At 42.7% G+C, this 25,421-nt stretch overlaps 1 protein-coding gene across 1 annotated transcript in view; it reads right to left on the bottom strand.

The window, feature by feature from the left end:
- Window positions 1-25,421, bottom strand: part of RGS22 (regulator of G protein signaling 22) — a 75,802-nt gene that overhangs the window by 24,890 nt on the left and 25,491 nt on the right. The window contains exons 9-17 of the mRNA XM_066624393.1: window positions 24,834-24,995; window positions 21,821-22,001; window positions 19,954-20,117; window positions 18,630-18,738; window positions 18,000-18,125; window positions 15,738-15,839; window positions 7,342-7,536; window positions 5,222-5,314; window positions 2,677-2,837 (exon numbers count right to left, since the gene is read on the bottom strand). Of these exons, the coding sequence (XP_066480490.1) occupies window positions 2,677-2,837; window positions 5,222-5,314; window positions 7,342-7,536; window positions 15,738-15,839; window positions 18,000-18,125; window positions 18,630-18,738; window positions 19,954-20,117; window positions 21,821-22,001; window positions 24,834-24,995 (1,293 nt within the window). The remainder of the gene's footprint in view (window positions 1-2,676; window positions 2,838-5,221; window positions 5,315-7,341; window positions 7,537-15,737; window positions 15,840-17,999; window positions 18,126-18,629; window positions 18,739-19,953; window positions 20,118-21,820; window positions 22,002-24,833; window positions 24,996-25,421) is intronic.

Below are 25,421 nucleotides of genomic sequence, written 5' to 3'. Positions count from 1 at the left end.
CAGGGTTCTTACATTATAGGTTGCACCAGCATGTTAATTATAAGCAGGAGTGTAGCTAGAGGGGGTGCAAAGCACTACGTTTTGCAGGCGCCTGAACACGCCATGTGAGGGGTCCTTTCTCTTGCCTTTCAGAGCCATTCCCAGCAGTGAGAGCAAAACAGGGGTGAACACGTCCACTTTATTCTCACAACCAGGAATGGCTCTGAAGGGGGAGAGGGGCCCCTTGCATGGCATGTTCAGGTGCCTGCAAAACTCAGTGCTTTGCACCCCCTCTAGCTATGCTACTGATTATGGCTTTAACCAAAACAAACATTCATTATCATGTGGGAGGCATTATTTGCAGCAATTTTACTGATTTGTTATATTTATATCCCACTTCTCAGCCAAAACAGATAAAGCAGCTTACAATATAAACAATAATTCAAGTATACAAATAGGGATATTTATGACGATCTAGCAAAGAGACTGGGGCTGCAGTCCTAACCACACTTTCCTGAGAGTAAGCCCATTGAACAAAATAGGACTTACTTCTGAGTAGACCTGGTTAGGATTGTGCCCAGGGTGACTCCTTTTTCTTTAACCACGCCATCACAGTAGCCATGACAAAAGATTGGCAACACTGTGGTGAAAATATCCTGATCCGTATGGTAAGCTCCTGCCCATTAATGTCTTACCACATACAAACAGACACCATGTGCAGTGATTTAAAGCAGCTTCTACAGCTGCAACAAATACACTGGTGGATGGCTGTAAACAAGATGATACAAAAAGATGGTGGCCATCTTTCATGACACCTCCTTAATGGATTTTTAGGTTGCAAAAGAGGGTGTTATAGGACAATAATAGAAAATCTTTTTCCATGAAGTCTTTGGCCACCCTGTCACCTGCTCCCCCCCAATTGCAAGCTCTCTGGGGCAGAAATTTGTCTTCTGTTTATGTTTTACCCTGTAAAACAAGGCAAAACACCATTGCATCATAGTTGTGCTGAATAAACAAAATCCTAGGCACCATCAGGGTTGGCCCAGGTCTCCAAATGGGAGGGTAATGCTTCAGCACAAAATGGCCAAGAGAAACAGATGTGGCACATGAACTAAGACAGGGGTGTCAAACTCATTTCATACAGTGGGTCGAATAGCATTCATGGCACATGCTGAGAGTCAGAAGTACTCTCATTAGACAGGAACTGATGTCATTAAGCAGGTGATTACCAGAAATAAACATTTTTTTTTCTCACTAAGGAACTCATTAGTTGAAAACTACAGAAGAGTAAATATGCAAATCTTGACCATATTTTCAAGATATGGGAGAGCCCAATTATTATGCAGGCTGCCTTTTCAGCAGCACTACTTCTGCCAAGACATCACTTCACAGCTCAGCAGCTAAGAGGTGTTCTGCAAAGTGACATCTTGGCAGAAGCGGTGCTGCTGAAAGGACAGCTCATGTGATAATTGGGTCCTCCCAGCAATTTGGCAGCTTCTCCCTCTCTCACTCTTCTTGGTCTGCCTCTTCCTTTGTACGAGTCCCCGCTTTCTGAGGCCTCCTTATGTCTCTCCCTCCCAGTGCCTTGGCAGAAGTGGTGCTGCTGAAAGAGTGTCACTGGGAAAGCCCAACTGTCACGTGTACCACCCTTTCAGCAGACACCTCATAAGAAACAGTGCTGATGAAAGAGTGGCCTACACAATAATTCATCTCTCCCAGCACCATCCTTTCAAAGTGCCATTTCTGCTGATGCCTCATTTCATAGCTCAGCAGTTGAGAGAAACTGATAGTGGTGCTGAGAGAGTCCAATCATCATGGGGGGGGGCTGGATAAAGAGATTCATCGGGATGTATGCAGTCTATGTGCCTTATGTTTGACACCTATGACTTAAGTCATACTCCCTTACAATGGCACATAATGTGCTGCCGCATAGCTCTTGTACTGTGTTGGTTTGGGCAGTAGTACATAATCTGAAAGATGCATCTTGTCAAAAATGGGGCAGAGGAACACATTTTGGATCGGCTGCTGCAGCTGTTTGGAATAGCAACATGTCTTAGACCAGCTCTGGGCGCACCTCTTACGTTTTCTTTCTCTATTTTGGTAGTGGTTGAATCAAAGAGAACAAACATCTGCAGAATGACTACCACATGCCGCCTCTTCACATGTGAAGGCCAAGCCTTGGTGAGCAAGTCAAGGAGAGAGCGTACCAGCATGCCCTGTAATAGGACCGCACCAGCACACAGACCCCTCCAGCAGCTGTACAGTGTTGCAAAGCTGCCTCTGGACATTCAGTGAGGATGTCATCACAACATCACTGAATTTCCAGGTTGCCAAGCTCTGTGCTGCATGAAGCTTAGCAGGGAAGTGCGCAGCCATTCAGCCACGCACCTTAGAAAGTATGCTGACAGTACTTATGAGTGAATTACAGCACAAGTAGGGCTCTGGTTTGCCACATATATGCACTTGTGCCATATCAGCATTCCCTCCCTCCACCAATACATTCAATTCCTGAGTCCTAATAGCCATTAGGCCAAAGAAACAGTTGAGAAACCCATTCCTTCTTGGTAAAATAAATACATTACAATTTCATTGAATACATCTATTTCTAAAACAATAGACCATGAGATTAGATATTAGTACCACAGGTTTTGCCTAAGGGGATGTACTTTTGTTACAAGACCCACATAGGACAGGTACCTTGCAGAGTGCTGTTCGAGAAAACTTCGGAACTGCTCCAAATCTAGTTTGTTGTGTAACAAGTCATAAAGACAGTATGGTGTAATTTGTTCGAAAACTTGACTTGGGAGCGTTGACAGTTTTGCTGGGTGACTTGGGACCTTGCCTTCAACAGCCAAATCCTAATTAAAAAAAAAAAATTGTGCAAGGCAGTCTAGATAATCCATTAACATTCTTCCAAATCCCTGCTGATCTCTTTGTCAACTTCTTCTGTACAGATTGTTGATGCTTTCTACCTTTCATATAACTTTCTTTAAGGATCAAACATAATGAAGCAGCTACAAGTATCAATATCTAGGTAGGGTGCACTCTATCAAGAATTACTGCTGCACAGTCTCCTGTCATTATAGGATGTCTTGAAGCTGTGTGGGAGTCAATTATGGATGGAGAAAAATGTGCTGAAATCAAAGGGTTTTTTAATCCCTGAAATGAGTCATACATCATGACTACAAAAGTCTTCATATTTATTCTCTGTCTTTAAAGAAAAAAAAAAGAAAAACATTGGCCAAACGCATGCTGTGTTTATACCATCATCACTGTGAATCAACACCATGAAAATTAATGGCATTTCTAGAGACATTTACCCTCCTAAGTACACAGGCATTCATCCATTCCCTTTTATAAAGGACAATTTCAGTTCATAATACAAATGGAAGTGAGAACAGAGAAAACCAGGGATTCCCAAATGGTGAGCTGGAAGTATACATGCACAGTTGGCAGGACTGGCTTAATAACTATGTTGATAATGCTACAAAACAAGAGTTCAATGTTAACATTATTTGAGAGTACCTCTTTGCCATGAAGCAGAGCGTGCCCATTCTACATCCTTTGGTAGGCTCTTTTAAAATTTGAAAATGAAATTAACTATATGACTGTTTCCTCTTCATCTAATGGAAGGAGCATCCACTTCCCATCAAGGAAGTAATTAAGGTAAAATTACTGTAGTAATGTGCCCAGCGTGAGGAACAGAATGAATCAGAACAAAATCAGTACCACAAAATAATGGAGAATTAAGTAGAAAAGTAAGTGACTTGTGTAAGTGTGGGAAAGGTTGAGCACAGTGTGAGGCATTTCCACTCAAATTATAGTGCCAGAAAATTAAGGCCAGCCAAACCCTCCCCCCCCCCCCCATAATCTGTGTGTATACAAGGTATGGGCAAAGGTCAGGTACCCCAACAATCAAGTCCGGATATTGGGTAGTCCAATGCTTTCCCACCAGCAGTCTCCTCAAAGGGACTTTTGTCACCTTCTTCCAAGCCCTGCAATGGGGCTTCTCAAGTTTGCTCTGGGTATTTTGCCAGCACAGATGTGAGAATCTCTGTGTTGGGCTTTGCAACCCGACACAAAGGACAGGATACTGTGGAGAAGGGCTGCACAGAGATAAGAGAGGAAAGAGTCCCTAGTTCTCTAGCTCCTGTGGTTCTTAACAGTCTTACCTTTGCTCAGCAGGCCAGATGATGCCCAGAGAGAAAACAGCTGTTCATCAATTCAGCTAGAAGAGCTCAGACTGGCCTTATGGAACTGATGCTTTAAGCTTGGTTCTTCAGTGTCAGCAACTCATCTATACAAGGAGCTGCACAAACTAATTTGCCCTGCCAGGCTGCCTTTGCACCCTCTGCTCAGCAGCCTGTCTGCCTACTCTGGTACCTGGCTTATACCCCACTGCTTGTCCCTGAAGGTAGGTGGCTGTGGCTTGACAGGCTGGGGTCTTTGTAGGTGCACACACACCCACACACATGTACAAACCAGTATTGAGTTAATTTTTCCATACACTTAACAAAACTATCTGGAATTATTTTGTTTTCCCTGTCCTGAGATTGTGCATTTATTCAAACCGAACATGCCAAACATCCATGCACATCTTGCACTACACTCTTCTACCACCAAGTACTTTTGCTTTTACTCAATTCATCTCACAGTCAAGTTATTTTTCTTAGAATATAGCATACACATAGGGTGGGGCACCAGACGCTTTAAAGGGGCTAAACAGCAATTCCTGACTCCCCCCTCCTGCTTGAATGCAAAAGCAAACAATTCTTCTCTACCTCCTGGCTGGAACCTTCCTGCTGCTCAGCTGGTCTGAATGCTGTCCCTACAAGGTCTTTCAGGCCACGAAAAATGTAAGTAAGCACATCCAGACACAGAGAGAGTTGAGTCTGCAAGCATGGGGGCTGAGTGCCAAGTCAGTGGCCTCAGACTCATGTCAGTTTCTGAGTCATCGGTGCAGCTGACTCAAGTCTCCATGTGTCAGTGAAAAACACTGATTTTCACAACTTGGACTCGAGTTGCCTGACTCGAATTCCCATCCCTGAGAGCTGGCCATGGCCTTCAAGCAGCTCGCATGCCACCAAAGGGTCCATTAAAAGCAGTGATGATCAGCAGCAGGGTGTAAAAGCCTACCTATAGGTTTCCCAGAAATGTTGTCACAATTGAGACCCAAAGGGTTAATCTCCTGGTGCTAGGCAAAAATAAAGAGTTTGTTTTTGTTAATAGGTGCTTGTCTTACCTCACCCTTCTTGGAAATGCTCACTTCATGCAAAGCCTGCAACTTTCTAAAGTACACTGAGTCCAGCTGTCGGGTTTCTTCCATCAACTCCACCTAATAAAAATAATATCTTATGTCATCCACACAGCACACATTATAGAAAGAAAGAAGAAGGGTAGGAGAGGCAGCCTGCCAGTGACATGGGTAGAAAAGAACCCCATTTGCCAATAACAAGACAGATGTTTAAAAGGCATATCATTGGAAGTTGCATCCCTGGAACAGATGATTCAAGGAGAAGATTCGCTTCAACAGCTGAAGGAAAATTTCCCCTCAGAGCAAGACACACTCCTCACTTGGGGGTAACATGCAACATACAAGAGATAGTATAACAAATACATGAAGCTTTCTAGAAGCTGAAGGACTGATTAAAGTTCTGCCTTAGAAAGGAACTTCTAGAAATTAAATAGAAACTCACCCATGGAAATATTTCAACTTTTAGTCTTAAAACATGTTCAGAAGAGTTCTCCTGATACTGGCAGGATTGAAAAGAACATGGTGATTTGACCTAATGCTGAAATGGCTATCAAAAAGTGTGTGTTGATCCTTTCAGTTAAGTTGACGACCTGACAGCCCAATCCTAACAGGTCTGTTCACTGGCAGAACACAAGTTCCGCTGACCCAAGGGCTGGCCCACAAGTAGATGTGGTGTTCCGCTGATGGGTCAGCACTTCTGAGATGTTGAGAAGCTGCCAGCACAGTTGCTGGTGGCCATGCACCTTCACCAGCACAAGGACCCCATCTGCTAGAGCCAGTAAGGCAGCAGCGCAGGTGAGCCTGGACAGAACAGGGTAGGACAGTATGGTGAGCAGATCAGGGTGGAGATCAGGACATCAGGGGCTATGGTGGGAGAGGGCAGAGGCTAGATATTGGTTGCGATGGCTCTGCCAATATCCTCCACTTCATTTTGGCCCCAACATGCACCCTTGCCTCTACTTGGATGTGCACCAACTAAAGAAGTGCAGCTAAAGAGCTGGCACAGATCCAAGTAGACCTATAGAGGCCCATGCAGGAGCAAGTTAAGTAAACAAAACATTTACTTACTTCTCCACCTCCACATGGTCCCTGACTGCCCGCAAGATGCAGTGGGGCCTGTGCCAGTGCCCTTGGACCCTGCGGACAGCCTTTAGTTAGGATTGGGTCCTAAGCAATGACCATTTCATTCAAGCCTGTTTCCAGATAATTTCCAAGTCAGACTCCTAGATTTAGGAGTCTCAAAGGGTCTCAAAATCAGATGTCGCTGTCAGTTTCCTTCTACTTGAGAATATATATGTTACAGTAAAAAACGAAATCTGTCATTACTAGTTCTAACTAGTAAGGAGCTTGCTCTGGATGGAGTTTGAGGTTTCTAATGAACTATGAACTAGAAACTACTGTGTCTTGTCAGAAAAAGTTAGTTCTAATTTGTTAAAACTGGAAGCTCCAGGGGATGTTCAAGGTTTCTAATAGTGCCTAGTAAGAACTAGAAACTAAGGTGCCTCTTGGGAAAAACCCATTTTTACTGCACTGAACCAGTATAAAATGGTTCTCACCGTATATCTTCTGGTAAGAACCAGAAGCTGGTTCTTACCAGAAGCTGGTAAGAACCAGATTCGAGTGGAACATACACTGCATCCAAAGGTGGGGGTGGGGAGTGATCAGGAGACCTGTCAGAGCAAAGTGAAAATATTTTTGAAGTTCAAATGGTTTCACTTCCAAATCCACACAATCTCATGCATAAGGACTTTGTGAGCACCCTGTAGCCACTTGTTATATAACGATGATGAATGACATTGTTTCATTTCACAGAATGATATAACAACATGAGTTACTTCTGATATTTTATACCTTATAATCTCAACAGTAAACAGTAAATGGAACACCCAAAGCAGACTTTTAACCTTTGAGCTGAGCTTTTAGTGACAAGAGGAAAATTGATGCTACTAGACATCCTCCTTGCTTGGTCCTGAGAATGGTTCAGTGCTGGACTCACTCCAGGGATTTCAAATGCAACAGCTATCAGTTGCCCCAGGGAATGGGTCTGATGAGTTTATAGAAAAACAGTTTCTGCTTTTCTTACCGGACACTAACTACCCTTTCATTACCTGCCCATAGGTATCTTTGTCTTCTTCCACCATCTTCATCCATGGAATCAAGAGAAGGGCAAGGATATATTCTTCTGCTGGATCAAAAAGATCCTCAAATGGAGGCTCAATTTTCTGATAAATTTCATTTTTTGTTATCTGGTGTAGCCCAATATCCATAGTGGCTGAAGGAGCAATGTAAGTAGCATAAAGAAACTGTGCAAATGGAAGAGAAGCAAAGAGTTACTTAACAACTGTCCATAGTAAATACATCAACATAGTAAATACATTTATCTGGGATTGCAGTCCTATATATACTTATCTGAGAATCATTCTTCCTAATATGCTAGTTTTTTACTTGCAGAAAGTAACTTTTTTTTAAACTTTTTTTCTTTTACAAGGTGGAACATTTAAAAAATGTACTACTCACCAGCAGTCTGAAGAGGTACAGTCCACTTGTAGTAAGGGGATTTCTTGTAGTAAGGGGAAGTTCTTGCAAACTTGTAGTAAGGGGATTTCATTCCCCTAAGAGCAATGCCCCAGGCAGCCCTATAGGGCTACTTGGATCTGCACCCGCAATTTTGCGGGCGCAAATCCAAGCAGCTCAAGTAACACCACTTGGGCAGAAGCTGGTTCCACCCCCTCCCAGACCCAAACCACCCCCAGCACCACCGCAGCTGGCCCCACCCCCTACCAGGCTCGATCTGCCCTTTGGGCAGCCCTCCTCCCATCCAGAAACACTCCATCTCTGCCTCCGTTCCTCCCTCCATCTGCTCTCTCCCTCCCCCTGTGCTGGTCTGCCCATGCGGGCACAGACTCAAGCTGTCCTGGCGCTACTCTAGCTCCACTGGGCTAGTGCATATCCATGCACTGGTACAGCCTGCTCCCGAGTAGCCACTTTACAACATTTTCACAACACTTGGGAGCCGGCACAAGGGACTTGTGCCGGCTCCAGGGCCGATAGGATTGAACAAGGGACTTGTGCCAGCACAGGGGGGATAGGCTTGTGCTGTTAGAATAAGACTAGCCATTTTAGTCAATAAGTGAGGCAGTTTGAAGGTAAAATTGATTGCCCTCCTCTGACTCATAAACCAAACCAGGCCAGAGCATAAGAGCTGAGAAAAGGAATGGGTGAAAGAAAAGGTTTCCTTGCTGGAAATATTTGCTCGCATTTCTAATGGCTCAGATATCATCTTGTTTTACACAACAGACAAGTGGCAGAAATGGCATGTCCATGATGCAGATGGCCTTGAATGGAATAGCTTAATACTATTGTCAATAATGTTATATGGTGACCACTATGTTTTCTTATTCTACCATTGCTGGGAAGCTGTCTAAGGTGTCTGAATGCAGATTCAGTTCCTTCTTCACATGAATGCAGCTAAACTTCCTAACATGAAACATGCATAAGCCTAGTGTAACCTGCCCACTACTGTGTAATACTTCCCTTCCCTCCCCTCCCCCCATGCACTACAGCTGCACTGAAATACTGGTAGGTTGAGTATTAATTCCTTGTTTGATCTGGAAAAGGTTTTCATTACTTTCCTCTGGAAAAATGAATCATTTTACATCTGACATATTCTATTAATGCAGGGATGGATAACTTTATTTTTACACCATTTTTAAGTCACTATTCCATCAAACAAAAATAGTCTACAAAGTCTACATAGGTAAAAAAGAAAAAAATACTCATTTAAAAAAAAAGTCAAGTAGAAGCTTCACAAATCTGTTCAGGAATGACATTCCAAAAAGCAGGTACCACCACTGAAAAAGGCCCTCTTTCACTACCCACCTCACCCTGGGTCAGCTCAGACTAAGTAACAATATCATCTGCAGGGAAGCAATGGCAGGAGAAAGATATGCATTTTTTCTGCTGCTTGTGGGTTCCCCAGATGCAACTGGTGTGCCATTGTGGGAAACAGGATGTTAGACTAGATGAGCCTTTGGCTTCAGCAAGGCTTTTTTTACATTCTTAAAGCAAGCAATGGTTTGTTGGGTTGTGAATGTAACTTCTAACCCTCACAAGCATGCAGATTCCATCCTCTCCCCTCCCCTAACCTTCTGGGCTCTTTTGACATGGACATCCTGGTTTGTTCAACCGTACTTCCGTGGTTTATCCCAACCCAAAGCTGTTTAACTGTGGTTGACAAACCATGATTAAAGCAACATGTGAAACTAGAGATGAATCTCATTAACATCCTGCTTTAATTGTATTTTGTAAATGAAACTTAAACTACAGCTCTGGGTTCTGATGAGCCACAGAGCTGTGGTTTAGCAAACTATGACTCCCCTTGCACGCAAGTAAAGGAGATAAGGGGAGACGGAGAGAAGGACATAAGAGGGTTAACAGTCACATTTATGATGTTGGGTTGTCTGCACTAATCTCCTGATGGCAGGGCAACTCAGGGAAGTATCTCTGAAGATAACTGGACAGGTTGATAAGGGAGAAGGCAGCTCCTAGTCTTAAGTCAGGTAGGATCCCATTTGAGAATCTATAAGAATCTATATGGGTTAAAAACTAGAGACTAATAGCTTTTAAAAGAGTTGGTACGGTACATGCATTGTTTTCCTGGTGGACACAATCATTTCTTTTAATCCTGAGCCACTTTTTGGCCAACAGGTTTTGTTGCATTACAAAAACCCATCATGAGGGGTGGAAATGAGACAAGTGTAAAGACCACAGGCAACAGATATCATACACCTTTCAAATGACTGGGGAAAAAACCTTGCCATTTGTCCTGAGCCTAATTTTCTACGTGGTTGCAGAGATAATTTTGAACAAATGGTAGCAAAAGTATCCAATGCATTTTTTCAGTTGTGAACTCTCTGAATTACTGGTCATTTCCCACTGCACTTGTGCTTTCTAGACAATTGCTGAACTTGCAAAACTCCTAAATACCCCTTATACAGAACAGTACTCCAAACAATTAAAGTAGGATACTGTCCATTACATGGGGGGGGGGGGAGTTTTAACTGGGTGTCTATAAATGCCTGGAAAGTTCAAACAAAAGTCAGAGTACATATAATAGAGTATCAAACTTCATTGATTTCTTTGTTTCTTCAGTAAAAGAAGAATGCATTTTCCTATATTACCTCTATATATTTCTCTATAATGTAAAGTGTATTAAAGTTAGAGATGGGTTTAAAGTAAATTCCAGATGTGGACTCTGCTTAGGGCTTGCATCTTTGCATCATTTATAAAGTCAAGATCTGGAGACTGTAAATCCAGCCCCTTCCTCCCCTCCCCAGGAAAAAAAACTTAACATTTAGGGATAAAATCCTGAATCCAGAAAAGTATAAGAGAGGGTACAATCTACCTAGAATTAACCCCATTTGGTCCCATTGAATTCAATAGAAAAAGATGAGATGTGTAATGTTAGAAAGTTAGGATTCAACACACTGACACACACACACACACACACACACACACACACACACACACAGAGTTCAGGATGTCAGTAATAGTTTCAAGCAATTTAATTTTTGCATATGGAACAGTGGTAGTTCTTTTTGTCTAAATTGTCTCCGGCATAACAACAGTATATTTCCCATAATAGCCTTACATTTTTCTACCTCTAAATGGCATTTTTCCCCTCATAGCCGACTGCCACATGTGTTTGTCGTTTTCCCTTTTCCTATTCATTTTGCACTTTACTATATGCACTCATAGCAAAATAACCACATGCATTCCTTTCACTATCCACACAGTGACACACCCCCTGGAATGCACTGTTGTTTCTTTAGTATATCATAAAACTTGGATAGACATATTGAAGAAATGAGAAGTGCTAAAGAGAAATCAAATATAGTTCTTTTTTTTTTTTTAATGGCATAAGAAGGGGAAAAAAGAACCAAACCAAACCACACCTGTATGGAAAACTTTGGACACAGTCCATCAGGAAGTTCTCCTGTGCAAAGTCCAATGAAATGAATGGACGCTTTATGAGAGCACCCCTGTGCATCAGCCATTCTATTGCAGGAGACATTCCTGGTTGAATCTATTCCTGTCTCTTACCTTTGTAGTTAATAGCTATTTATCTGATTACAGACTAACCACATTCCTAGCGCTCAAGGAACGTTTTAAGACAAATCATAAGAGGGCCTTGCTGGATCAGACCAAAGATCCATTTAGTCCAGTACCCTGTTTCTTACAGTGGCCAATCATGCAAGCCCACAAGCATATATGTGGATTAATAGACCTCTCTCACTGTTGCTTGCGTCCCAGCAGCTGGTTTTCAACACATGTATCTCAAACACCCAGATAAACAGAGTAAATTAAGCACACATAAGTCATGTCCAAATAAATGATTAATTCTAGCCACCAAAAGTCAACTCAAATATAAAATTCTTGCAGTATTATTAAGCCAGTGCATTTGATGTGGGTGCCACACAGAGCCAGCTTTAAACCTCTCTATGTGGCAGCTGTCACTGTGCAATGAGCTGTTTATGCACACCAGCTGATCACACAGATCAAAACATTTTCTTCATGTCACTTTTAATTTACTGAGAACCTTCATATTCCACCTTCCAGGAAAAAAAAAACCCGGTTGGAGCATCTTGCAACAGCAGCAGGCACTTCCACAGTTGCAAAATGGCTGCTGACAGCGCACAGTGCTCCACGGGCAGCCATTTTGCATGTGCTCCTGCAATGCCATCACTGGTTCCTGCTGCACCCACCAGACCAAGTAAGGGAGCAGTGGGAACGGGGAGGGGGTGAAACCGGGTAGAGACACGGCAGGAGGGGCACGCACTGGATCCTATCCCCTCTTTTCTGATCAAGAAAAATAGGATAGAAGTTTTAAAAAATTATTAAAAGCTTGGAAAAATAAAATTTACTTGAGCTGGCAACTGAAGGCCAACAGAGTACGAACCATGTGTGTATCCTTGGCAAGGATATTCTACAATAGGCATACTACCGCTAAAATGAACCTTGTCTTTGGTCACCATCTGCCTTAACTCTAAATTAGGTGGTAACATGGAAGTTCTACCTGTCTCTTTAATGCTCAAGAGCAGCGAGAGAATAAGCATAAATCACACTGCCTTTTTAAACCAACCTTCCAACCAACATCTTGTACTGCCATCTGTCGAGTTAAATTAGACAAGAACAGAGGATGGGCAAAAGGACCACTGGAACACTCCACTTCCTTTTAAAATGTTAGGTGGTATGCCCAGGCAAGAACCTGGAAACTCTGCCTCTGAAGGTGAAGGCACCCAGAGTAGATGGTAATGGTGATGGTGGTGGTGGTGATGATATCAAAGAAAGGGCAGGTTCATATGGAAGCAGGTGATCTTTCAAAGGTATCATACAAGCATGAAACATGCAGCATTTCTGCACATGCCAAAAGCTCTGACCCATAAAAGGACAGAAACAGGAAGCATATGACAAGCTGTAGGTATGATAAGCTAGGAATTAAAGGGAAAGACAGATCAAGCCACTTTTGCTAGCCACAGGGAAAGGGGCCATGCTGAACATCCCCATATGTCTGAAAATCCTATTGAGTCCTAACACCTCCCATCTCTGGCTTCTGAGATGTCACCCGGCTTGGCTCATACACTTTCAAGTCACTTTCTAAGGGCAGGAAACCTGCACATCTTTAAAAAATCAAACTACCGATTGCCAAATTCTGCCACCTATATCAATTATCGTGATCAGGATACCACAGAATATACATAGAAGAGACTATGGTCTCTTTGAAGGTAGAGTACATGCTTTGCAGGTAGAAGGTTCCAGGTTCAATTGCTGGCATATTCAGGGATAGCTAGGAAAGATGGTAGTTGGAGAGCCATTGCTAGCTAGTATAGTTGATGCTGAGCTACATGAACTAATGGTCCACCAAGATAAAGCAATTTCATATACACACTAAACAGTATATCAATGGTTAAAATAGCGCAACACAATAATATGCTACCAAAATTTCCTTGTCTGCTTTTAAGTATAATCAGAGTAAGTAAAATATTATTTTTGTGCCAGTGGTGAGGGCAGAGTTTGGAAAAGCACATTGATGACCATACGCAGCCCCTTTTCTTGATTAGATGCAGCTTGAATCTCATCTGTGTTCCAATGAAATTTTTTTAAAAGACTGTGTGGCTGTAAAAAGCAAACTCAAGAATGATACCAAATGTTACTGCACATGTGTTGATTTGTTATGTTACATTTGGGCTGTTAGTTATGCTAATGGAACAGTTTCACATATTGCATTTTGATGTATTTGCTTTTAATGATTATGTGGATATAACGTTTTGCAATTTCCTAGTTACACTCTTTGTGCAATGTTCTGCTGTCACCAGCAGGCCCAGGTTGGAAATAAGACTAAGAAGGAAAAAGTCCAAGACAAAAGTCACAGCCTCTGCTTACAATTGTGCACTGACCAGTGTAACTGAGCCCACGATACATATTAAGAAGTGTCCCCATTGGGTTTAATGACACAAGTCGCAAACAAGTAGGTGTTTTTTTTAGGATCATGCCCAAATTGCTTGAGTTTAAACAAGTATGGAAATTATTCTAACATGTTTCACACTAATGTTGACAAACTGTACAGCTTTAAGCAGGGAATAGACAAATAAATGAAAAACAGGTCTATCGACAACAGCTCTTTGCCATAATAGCTAAATAGAATATTCAGGTATAGAGACAGTATATCTTTGAATATCAGGTGTTTGGAAAGGCCATCATCTTCACACTCATAACATGAGTGTGCTCCATGAGTGCTCCAGTGCTTTTATAAAGGAATTTTCATGGGAGAAGGAATGAACTCAAAACGGCACTTTTTAAATATGCAAAGATACACTTTTAGCTTTTAGTTAAAAATACAAGTTACATAATAAAGCTATACTATGTTAAACGTCTTTTAATATTTAATGTGATTTACAATCCAATCCTATCCCCCACCAGCAGCGCTGATGCAGCTGCGTCAACAACCTATCATGGGGAGGCAATCAAACCACCTGCAGAAGGTAAGCAAAAACATTTTGTACTTACCTCTTGGTAGGCTGCCCAATTACCAATGGGTCTTCACAGACATGACACCACATGTTTTGGTGGCATATGCCCAAAGACAGGAAACAGGTGGGGAGGTTTTAAAAGGAAAGGAATAAGATCCTGCATGCGAGCACTAACGCTGCTGAATTCAGCCCCTGAATTCAGCTCTATATCAGCTCTATAGCTAGTGCAAGTTCAAGGAGAAGAAAGGGACAGGGAGATTTGAAAAAGAGAGGATAGGATCTCGAGCATGCCACTGTTGCAGGATCTGCTCCCTCCTGCCACCTCTCTGACCCTGATCTCCCTTCCCCACCCCATGTCTACTTAAATATGAGAGATTGGGAAATAGATTTTCAGGACTAAAGGATATTCAATTCCTTCAGTTATTTTGTCTCAAAGAAAGAGGATTGAGGGCCCAATCCTATCCAATTTTTCAGTGCTGGTGCAGCCGTGCCAACAGGGCATGTGCTGCATCCTGCAGTAGGGGGGCAGTCATGGAGGCATCCCCAAGGTAAGGGAATGTTTGTTCCCTTTCCGTGGGACTGCATTGTGGCTGCAATGGCATTGGAAAGTTGGATAGGATTGGACCCTGAGAATTTGCAGCCATGGCAAATTATGAACTTCCTACACTCTGCCCTAAAACAAATATACATAAACAGATACACTCGTATTTACCTCTGTTAGGCAAAATTTCCTATTCATGCGGAGGGAAAACAAAGAAAGACTTTTGATAAGCAAACATTTTCATACAAACAAATAGCATTTCACAGCTGGAACAGTGAATTTAAGAGCCAAGCTGTCTCCAGATATGGGTTAAGAGGTACTCCTCCTCTCTCCTCTGTTCTCCTCCTTCCTCTTCCTGCAGGAAATATATGGACCAGAAGCTAAATGGTGGCCCACAGCCTCTCCGGGGAACTCTCTAGGCCAGCATTTCCCCTTTCTTCCATACACTTCCTTTTCAGCCCGCATTTCAGACTTTTCAAATTGGGAAGCAGGGAAGAGAAAAGCACCCAGAGGGGGAGAGACAAAGAAAGACAGAGGGGAAGAGTGATGGTAAAGGGTGGTGGAACTCAGCACTGCTTCAACCACCTGCTCCACTTAAGCCAGGCCTGGTTACAGGATGGAAAATACAACTTCCAAGAGATGGTAACAATTCCACAACTCACATTACTTGCTGATACAAAAAGGTTATTACAAAGACAAAGGGGAGGGCACTATTTTTAGATAACTAACAATCATAGGAAAGTTACACAAAATGAATAACAGAGATGAAATGGCTGGAATCAGGAGACTGCTCAGAGTGAAAAACTTTCACGGTTAGTATTTAGATCATCTGTTGTACTCCATGGTAACTATTTAAAGTGTCTTTTGTTGACCCTGACCCCTGAATCATTTTCTTTGGGGTTAGAGAGTCTTGGAAATAAGACTTTTGATTTACCTGAGCTTGCTTGCATAGTTTGAAAGGATGGAGGGTTTCTTGGTAGAACAGTTGATGATAATCCTGCAGGTCGAACCAAAAGTACGTGCTGTTCTTCCACAGCTACAGATGTAGGGGAGGGGAGATGTCATTACTACCCAATTTTCAGATCTTTTTGTAACTTTTTTTCCCCCAATTTCCAGCATAATTGCTTAGTTCTTGGGTCACCATAAATCACACTTAATTTAGAATAGTTTAGCCATGTGTTCTACACTGGCAAGAGCACATTGCCTATAAAGGCAGTGCCACTGTAATACATGCTGTATCATTTATTGCATCCTTTGCACACTATTGGCTATTAAAATTGTTAATGTTATACTTAACATTTGAAGATGAACCACATTTGGATGGAATTAAGTCAGAGTTTCATAATGCACATCTAAAATTTATGCTGTGCTGGGACAGAGTTTCTCAGCAATCGCTGAGATCATTAAATGTTTTTATTCTATCATTACATTTTTATTATATGTCTCTCAACCACCCCTCACTAGAGCTTGGTGCTAAATATTTCCAGAGGGACGGAGCACTTCCTGAACCCAATTACATCAGAAGTTCTTCTCCTTTAAAAAAAAATATATATATATATATATATATATATATATATATATATATATATATATCTCAAGGTTTTTATTTTGAAATTTTAAAATACTGTAAGTTGAGGCACTCAGGTTGGAAAATTTCAGTCAACTGTAACATGTACAGTTACAAATGTACATGTTAACGATTAAGTAGACCATATGTGAGTTCTGGGGAGATGCTCTAGCAACCCTGCCAATTAGATGGATGAATTTTGACTTCTTGATCTTAAACAGACAAGATGTAATCCAGTGAAACGTATGGAATTAAAGTGTACAGTTAAACACATCAGTTATGTTAAAGCCAAAGTTCATGGAACATCAGTTGATATAAATCCATTCAACTGTCTACACTGAATCATACTTCCAAGTAGATACGTTCAGGATCAAAGCCTTGCAACTCCCTAGCTTATAAATAAACTGCACTGGTTTCAGTGGAGGGAGCTTTTTCTCAAGAGAATCTTTTGGATTACAGTTTAGGTTGATAACCTAAACCCACTGACTTACTTGAAAGGAAGAGCCATTGAAATCAATGGGACATGCTTCCATGTGTGTTTAGGATAGAAGGGCCAGGAAGGAAATTTGCTCATGCTCTTCACATCAGACTAATGCCATCAACAGGTTGCTGTGGACAAATCTCCACCCACCCCAGTGGCTCACTGCATACTATCATTACTACCAGCACAAAGAAAAAGAAACAACAGAATGATCAGAGAAAGGAAAATGTCACTACTCTGAAAATACACTCCCCATCAATATCTCTAAAATTTTCCTTTTTCAATCACTTCTTTTTCAGCCCCCACTCTATCCTGGTAACTCAATAGAGGTAGGACAGGTAGAAGACTGGGGTTAGACATGCAAAACTGAGATTCAAATCCATGCTTAGATGCAAAGTTGGGGGCTAAATATCACATTATGGTAAGCACTTAATTAGAGCACTGTGTTTCTCTGTACTAAAGGAACTACGGCTAGATCTGGTTGAATAAGGAATGCCCCTTCTTCAGAAATGATCCAGGCTGAGTCAGGAATGTTCCCCCCCATGGGGGAGGGGAACATATTCTTTTGTCCCCTGTCATGGTCCTAATTCTGGTCATCTTCCTCACAGCTCCTCTTTCTATTGGCACCATTGGGAGCTTTCCTTTTAGCAAAGATGGCTTTGGTTGTCATTCAGATTGAGCCAAGGGCCATGACAATTGGAAAGTCCATCTGCCTGGGCCAACCTTTGAATTGTCTATACCAGTGGCAATGATTGCATCCAATGTGCCATCATGGAGCGGCTGGGGAGCACCATGGAGAGTCTAGTATAGGGCTTTGCCCCAGGAATCTGGCATAGGCTCTGCCTCTCAGAGGAAACAGGAGCTCTAAGTGTGGTGGTGGGGATGCTCCAGATCAGGACTGCGGCAGAGGCAAAGAAATTCCACCTCCACCATCAAGATCCCAATTCGGATTGCGTTCCTCTGCCATTTCTATTTAGTAAAGAAAAGTTAAACATGTCTAATATTCTCAATTAAGTGTAGTTTGGTACTTGGTCAAGCCAGTGCCGCTTGGCCTAGTCACAGCGATGCTAAAATAAAGCTTGGAACTGAGGAAAGTGCAGAACACCAAGTGCTAATCAATAAATCCACTGGGAGGAACACCCTCATACCATATTTCCTGACTTCTCACAAAACTCTGTGAAGATGTAGCCTGATCTGTTCTCTGTATTAAGAGACTGAAGCATCCTTTCCATTGTGGAACACCCGAGTACAAACATGTCTGGAGTTGTTTTTCCCTGGATGAAAACAATATGAGAGGGAAAAAAGACAACACAGTTCAGCAAGTCATGTCAGTTCATTTCAACTTGGATTTAAACTGCTGTTGCTTCTCTAGCAGAAAAGAAACAGCAGGGCAGTCACACCAACTGAGGAATCTTGGTTTCTTATCACCAGGTTCTTCAGTGTGGCATTGCACAGTGGGCCCTCCTCATCTGCAGGTTAAAAAACCTGGATTTGACTTACGGTGGGTTCTGAACCCATGGCTGGAGGAACTCACTGAAGAAATCTCTGAGGTTTCTGAGAAGCGCTTCCGGTTTTGCACGCAGCCTCCCCACACCTCTGAACACCTCCAGATGTGACTGGAAGGCACCTGGCTGCGTCCAGAGGTCCTCTAAGGGACCCCTGTGGATCTCATTACCCATGGGTTCAGTATCCACAGAGGTTCCGAGAACGGTCACCAAGCCAGTCACCCAGTCACCAAACCATCTTCAGCAGGTCCAGGAACTCCAAATGGTACTCACTGGGATTGTTTCTGCATAGGTGTATTTTCTATCTAACTGTGGCTTCAGATACGACATTTTGTCAGTAACCATTGTCACCCGACTCACGATGCTGCCCACTGTTGCTGGCCTGCACCCACAAAGAAGAAATGTACAAAAGATGCTCAAGAATAACTGAAGAGTATGTCGGGTACAGAGGGGAACAAAACACATGAGTAAATAATAAGAGGACTCAAATTCAGATCTAGATTCTTGACACTCCAACACATCAAAAGAGGACATAGCCACTGCACCTCCCCAATCCCATTTCCCTGTCAGATTATTCACCCATTCTTGGCACTGAAATATGCTTTCTATTACAATGAAAGCCCAGAGTCTTGGGATACTGAATCCTGCCCTCAGTAACACCCAGTTCTATGCTTGCATGGCATGACTACAGGATATCAGAATACACAGGACTTTGCCTGTTGTCTGCATGGAAGATCCTAAATTCTAGTGTTTTTGAGAAAGAGAGAAAGGACTGGTTTAGATGATAATCTGAACCATGGTGTAGGTGATCACGAACAATGGTACCATAGATACTCACCTATAAGGGGCGAAATTTCTGCCAATAAATCAAGTGTAAATCATCTCCTTGCCTTATCTATGAGGTCACTCAGGTTAGGACTGTTCAGGCATGGCAGCCAAGAGAAGCCCAGAGGAGAGCAAGAGAACAATGCAGAGATAATACAGGGCAATTAAGACTCCAGGCAACTAGGCTCAGGGCAAGCTGCAACCAAAGTTAACCTTTTCACTCCTCCTGAGGAAAAAGTAAGCCAGGTCTCAACACCTCAATTTAATTTAAGCAAGCCTCTCTGGCAGAATCACACTGCACCCTCGTTGTATTTTGCAAATGTTTGGCAGAAGGCTGTTTTTTAAAACATCAGGATGTAATCCTCATTTCCATTTGAAACAAAGTCCAAGGCTACAATTCAGTGCACTATGACTTAACAATAACACCCATGGAAAGCAACGAGTCTACTTCTGAGTAAATAGGGTTGCAACTATGTGTAGCTGCACTTGCTCATAGTTCTTCCTTGTTTCTTGTCTCTCTGCTGGGAACCAAATTGCATACTCCCAGTTAGTTAATAATGCAGACCTATGGAAGTGAAAGCTTCTCCTTCTCTCAAGCAAAGATGATCTTCTAAACCAGTCCAATGTCTCTCTATGCATTCTCTACAGTCACTTTTCTAGCACCTCCCTTTTCTCTCAAAGTATCCCTGAGTGAAGAGCAAAGCACAAGAAAATTGTCCTGCCTCCCTTAACAGGGAAAAGGATTTTGATGTTTGGCTATTTTAGTGCTTACCGCTGTCTGTAAATATCTCCTAAATGGATTAAGGCATCAGGATCTTCCTGAACAGCACTTTGACTCCGTGGCAGAACTGCTGATAATAGCTTGGCAGGCTTCTGGGAATATGTATCAAGCATAGTTGGTTTTGACAGAGATACCACTGATTTGGTGTCTTCTCTCTAGTGAAAATAATGACAGTGCAGGTATAGGAGAAAGAACTGCTCAGAAATCATTCTTGCTTTATCAGGATCTATTTTCAAAATATCTACTTTCAAAGGTCATCTTCCAGATTTGGTAAATACTTTTCCTTTGTAACAATCCAACATTCTTTATATTAAAGCATGGAAAGTAGCAAGGCAGAGCAGAATAACTGAAAACCTTTACCCTGTGAGCTTTCCCATATACAGTTTCTTATACTGGGAAGTGTTCAAATATGAGAAGTGTTCAGCTTAGCCCAAAGTGGTACAGTTCAAAAATGACATTACCACATTATTTATTGTACTTGTCCTATCTCCCTTAACAGGGAAAAAGAGTTTCATATGTGGCTATTTTAGTAACTTACCACAGTTTATTAATACCTCTTAAAAATCAATCATAATATTTGGGCATAGAGATGGGATAGGGTAAAAAAAATGGAAATCATCATCTGACAAGTAAGAACAGACCAGTGGTTCTCAAACGTTTAGCACTGGGACCCATTTTTTAGAATGAGATTCTGTCAGGACCCACCAGAAGTGATGTCATGACTGGAAGTGACATCATCAAACAGGAAATTCTGCTACCCACACTTACCTAGGAATAAACCCCATTTTCTATCATTGGTAAAAGCATATACATAGTAGCCTGTTCAAAGTACAGATCTGTCACATTTCCCCAAATGCAGTCACATACCATGGTAGAATCAAGTCTAATATATTAAAAATAAAATATTGAAATGAATGGGGACCCACCTGAAATTGGCTCGCAACCCACCTAGTGGATCCTGACCCACAGTTTGAGAAACGCTGACTTAGACAAATCAAGCTTTGATTAGCAAGTCCTAACTTTAAACCACTTAATAAAGTGTGTCTTAATTAAATCCATTAAAATATACCATTGTGCACTTACAATCAACAGGACAACTAGCAATAACGTAGTTAGTGGAACTCAACCAGAGGACAAATATTAGTTGGTTCACCACTCCACTATACTGTCCTAGAAGACAAATAGCCCATCCGTGAGGCCAACTGAAGTGTTCACCTCAGGAAGCAGATTGAGGGGGTGGTGACCTCCATTCACCCACTTGACTCCGCTGCTGCTGCTGCTGCTGCAAGATGTAGCAGAAAAGGAAGTGTGGAGAACACGAGAGCCACAGTAGCTCATCACTCTCCTGTCCTCCATATTTCCTTTTCTGTTCTTTCTTTTACAGTTCAGAAGGCAGCAGAAGCCAGCACATCATCAGATAAGGGGGAGGCAGTATTTGGCCCACCACCTCAAGCACCAGGAAGTCTTGGGCTGGATCTGAAGACAAAGGAAGCATTTTAGTGGCTGCCTTCTATAAGGAGTGGAAGAGTTCAGAAGGACTTGGCTGGCCACTGTTGGAAACAGGATCCTGGACCTTTGATCTGAGTAAGCAGGGCTCTGCTTATGCTTTTATGTCAGCTGTGAATAAGGTGGAGAAGAAAAGGGTCACCTTGGCTCTTGCCTGTGTATTCTGTTCAGACTGGCTTCCTGGGCAAACCCGTAGCCAACCATCATAGCAGGATCAAGGTTGGTTTCTGTGTCCTTGGGATACTTAGCTCAAAATGTAGCTGTTCTGTTCTTGGCTAGTCTTTTTCACTTCCTTCTGAAAAAGGCCACATATGCACTGATGAAACTGCAACAACAATGACCACAGCAATACCTGATACTGGGAATGTGTTAATTTTGGCATGCACGATTTAGCTCTCAGTGGCAACAGTGACACCATCTGTGGAAAAGGATCTACATCCATCCGTGGTTTCTGCTGACGAGAATGCCAAATTTTCAACTTGGTACTTGCAGCCTGTATGGCAGCTGTATGAGTGACACAGAATCTAGGACCCCTGGGAAGAAAGGAGCATATAAAGATGAAACATAGAAACGAAACTTTGTAATTTGATGAAACAAAAATACCTCCTTTTTGCAACAGTACAAGCCCTCAGGCAATTCCTCCTATTGCCCTGCTTGGTGGAGAAATCAAAGCAACAAGAATCAAAATAGGAAGCACTAAGTTAACCCATTTCTGCCCAGCCCACAGGTGTACATATTTGATCCCTGTTGCATATATGCAACGTTGGGCAGAAATGGTTTAAAGCAGTGGTTTTCAAACTCTCATGGAGAGTTTGAGCCACTGTAAGTGCTTGCAGGGGTGGGGGGGAGGCAGTGGGGGCGGGTGCGACCTTTGGCAGGGCTCCCTGCAGCAGTGAAAGTAAAAGCGGAGTGATCGTGCCCCGCCTCCAGTAAAGCAGAAGTGGAGTGCAATCACTCCGCTTTCACTGCTGTGGGGAGCCCTGCCAAAGGTTGCACCGGGCTCCCTGCACCCCGGGAAGGCTGCAGGAGTCTTGGGTAAGTGCACCCAAGCCCCTGCAGCCCCCTGTGCAGCACAATCCTGGGGATCACGCTGCTGCCTCCTCCCTGCCTCCAGGCTGCCCCCACCCCTTAAGGGGGCAGAGGCAGGGCCCACAGGCTGGGGCTTCATGATGCCCCAGTTTGAAAAGCCCTGGTTTAAAGGGAGACTCCCTATTGCAGAGGTTTAGAGCTGCTATCACAGTTTTGGACTAGTGACTATCTCCATTTCCTTGGTTGTTGATAAGATTTTCAAACCACTTTCAATAAAGATTCCCAAAGTGGTGTACAACAGAAAATAACAATCAAATCCAAAATAAATCCTAAATATAATAGAACATTTACCAGTGTAGGGAAAACCCAGCATGGCTTGACTCAAGTCAAATCACCGAGTCACCGCCCCCCATGACTCAACTCGAAAAAGAGTCCTAACGGAGGTCCTTTTTGAGTCTCCGAGTCACCCTTTAGTGACTCTAATGGAGTCAAGTAGCCCCCCTAAAAAGCCCCTCTTTAAAAAGTGGATACAACAGGGCTGCTGCTGGAGAGTGCGTGCATGTGTCGGAGCTCTCGTTGAACATTCCCCTGCTGTTCCCACCCATCAGTAAAGAGGGCAGGAGGAGTGGGAGGGAGGGAGAGAGCCGCGATAGAAGCGGTGAGAAGGAGGAGGGTCACAAGCAGCAGCTGCGAGGCTTACAGGACAACCCAATCCTTGCAGCTCTACTCAGAAATAGACCCTCTGCAGCTGGTCAATCAGTAGGGCTTTCTCCCCCAAGTAACAACAGAGCTATGCCTGTAAAGCGTAATTGCTCCCCTGCCTCCTCTCTCTCCCTGGGCTAAGTTGCCCCCTTTAAAAAGCCAGCAGTGGGGAAAAAGGGGGCTGCTGCGGGTGTGTGTTGTCTGTCTGTCTCAGAGTTCTCTTTACTCACTCCCCTGCTGCCCCCACCCATTTGTAACAGGGTGGGAGGGACTGAGTGAAAGCCGGGACAGAAGCGGGATGAGGGAGGAGGGTCACAAGCAGCAGCTGGGAGGCTTACCAGGATGACCCAATCCAGCACCGAAACTGGGCCGGATATAATTTCTCAAAATAGATTTTGATTCCTCAAATAGATTTAGGGCGCAATCCATTGCACTTTCCAGCACTGGCATACCAATGGGACGTGCGCTGCATCCTGCAGTTGGGTGTCACTCATGGAGGTCTCCTCAAAGTAAGGGAATATTTGTTCCCTTACCTCAGAGCTGCATTGCCCTCATGTCAGTGCTGGAAAGCACTGACATAAGGGCTTAGGATTGCACCCTTAATTACTCAAACTTAGCTTTTCACTGACACAAGGCACCAGTTCAAGGTAACCACACCTTCTGGGGATGGCAGAGAGATGTATAACTAGATGTCATCAGCATATTGAAGATACTGCATACCAACCTTTTGCTGTTCTCTCCCAGTGACTTTTTATATATGCTAAACAGTGTGGAGGACAAAACCGAACCCTATGGGACCCCAAAATCCAGTGGACATAGCATGGAGAGGGAGTCCTCCAGCACCACCTTCAGGAACTTCCAAGAAGAACCAGAACCATGGCAGAGCAATGCGATAAATTGTGAGTTCTAATCACAGATCTCCTATGTAATGTTTAGTTTATGGCAAGAGCAAAAACTGCAGGACAGTGCTGTTAAAGGGTTTGGACATGGAAGACTCAGATTCCCTTTCCAATTCTTACTCAGCCATATTGCTCACTGGATGATGTGCAACCTACTATTTCTTAAATTAACTTATGTTTACAGGGTGCAATAAAAAATTATTCATTAAATTATAACTGCACTGAACTGGCTTTGCCTGTTGCATTATTCCTGCTCAGCTATCTCCTCTTTTGTTTGCATTTAGGACAATGTGCCTAATCTATCTGCCATTGGTGCCATTATCTTGAATAAACAATTGACCCCTTCTGCTGAGGCTTAACTTGCATTTAGTAAATCAAAAGAGACTTATTTGTTAGACAAAATAGCCAGACAACACCTGTGTTATTTCCATATTGTATTTTGCTTGCAACCATCTCAAATATTTCACATGAAATGTTAAGGGCTGGCACTCCTAAACATTTGCACTTGTGTATCTGCCTGCAACACCGTTGTCAAAACACCTGCAAAATGTCACACTTTGCAATGCTACATCAGCACAGCAGTTGTTAAACTCCATCTTAAGCATTTAAGCTGCTGGTGTAGATGTTGCAAGATAGTGCCACAAATTTCTTCTTCCCTACTGCAGAAACACCCCACACAATGAGGAAAAAAGAAAAAAGAATTTGATTGAATGACTTCCTATTTCATTCTCTTACCAGTAGAGTAGCAATGGTTTCACTACTTCAGACTGAATGTGTCTTAAGTTATGCATGTTCCACTGGTTTCCATCCAACAAGTTTAGTTTGAGCAAAACCTCAGAAGTAAGAAAATAATCTCCATTGCTCATTAGGTAGATTTTTTTCATTCTATCAAGCTGTCTTGAAATGAAGGAAAACATAGACACAGAATATGCACAGGCACGCATGGGTTAATAATTCAGAAAAATTCATCCCACCAAATCAAGACACTGTCATTTGTGAACAATATTTTCAAATGGCATTCCATATGGCAGAAGACAGCAAGGCTTGACAGCCCCATAAGAACACCATTAGGATTGGTAGAAGGAGTTTAACTCTTTATCTCTGGGCAGTTTTCTCTCTGAAAATTTTATCAAGGAGGTGGCAATTTAGAAAAGCCACTGTAGCCATAAAACAGCCTGGAAGTAAAGAGTTGAATAACCCCCACCTCTGCACTCTGGTTCTGATCCAAATGTCAGCTGTTTACACACAATGTAAACAATGTAAAACTTGTGCTTACAATGTTTACACACAAGTAAACTTAAACTGATACCTGCAAGCTGACAT

Source organism: Tiliqua scincoides, chromosome 4 (assembly GCF_035046505.1).
Source record: "Tiliqua scincoides isolate rTilSci1 chromosome 4, rTilSci1.hap2, whole genome shotgun sequence".
NCBI classification, from domain to species: domain Eukaryota; kingdom Metazoa; phylum Chordata; class Lepidosauria; order Squamata; family Scincidae; genus Tiliqua; species Tiliqua scincoides.
This window is presented reverse-complemented; position numbering and strand designations above follow the sequence as displayed.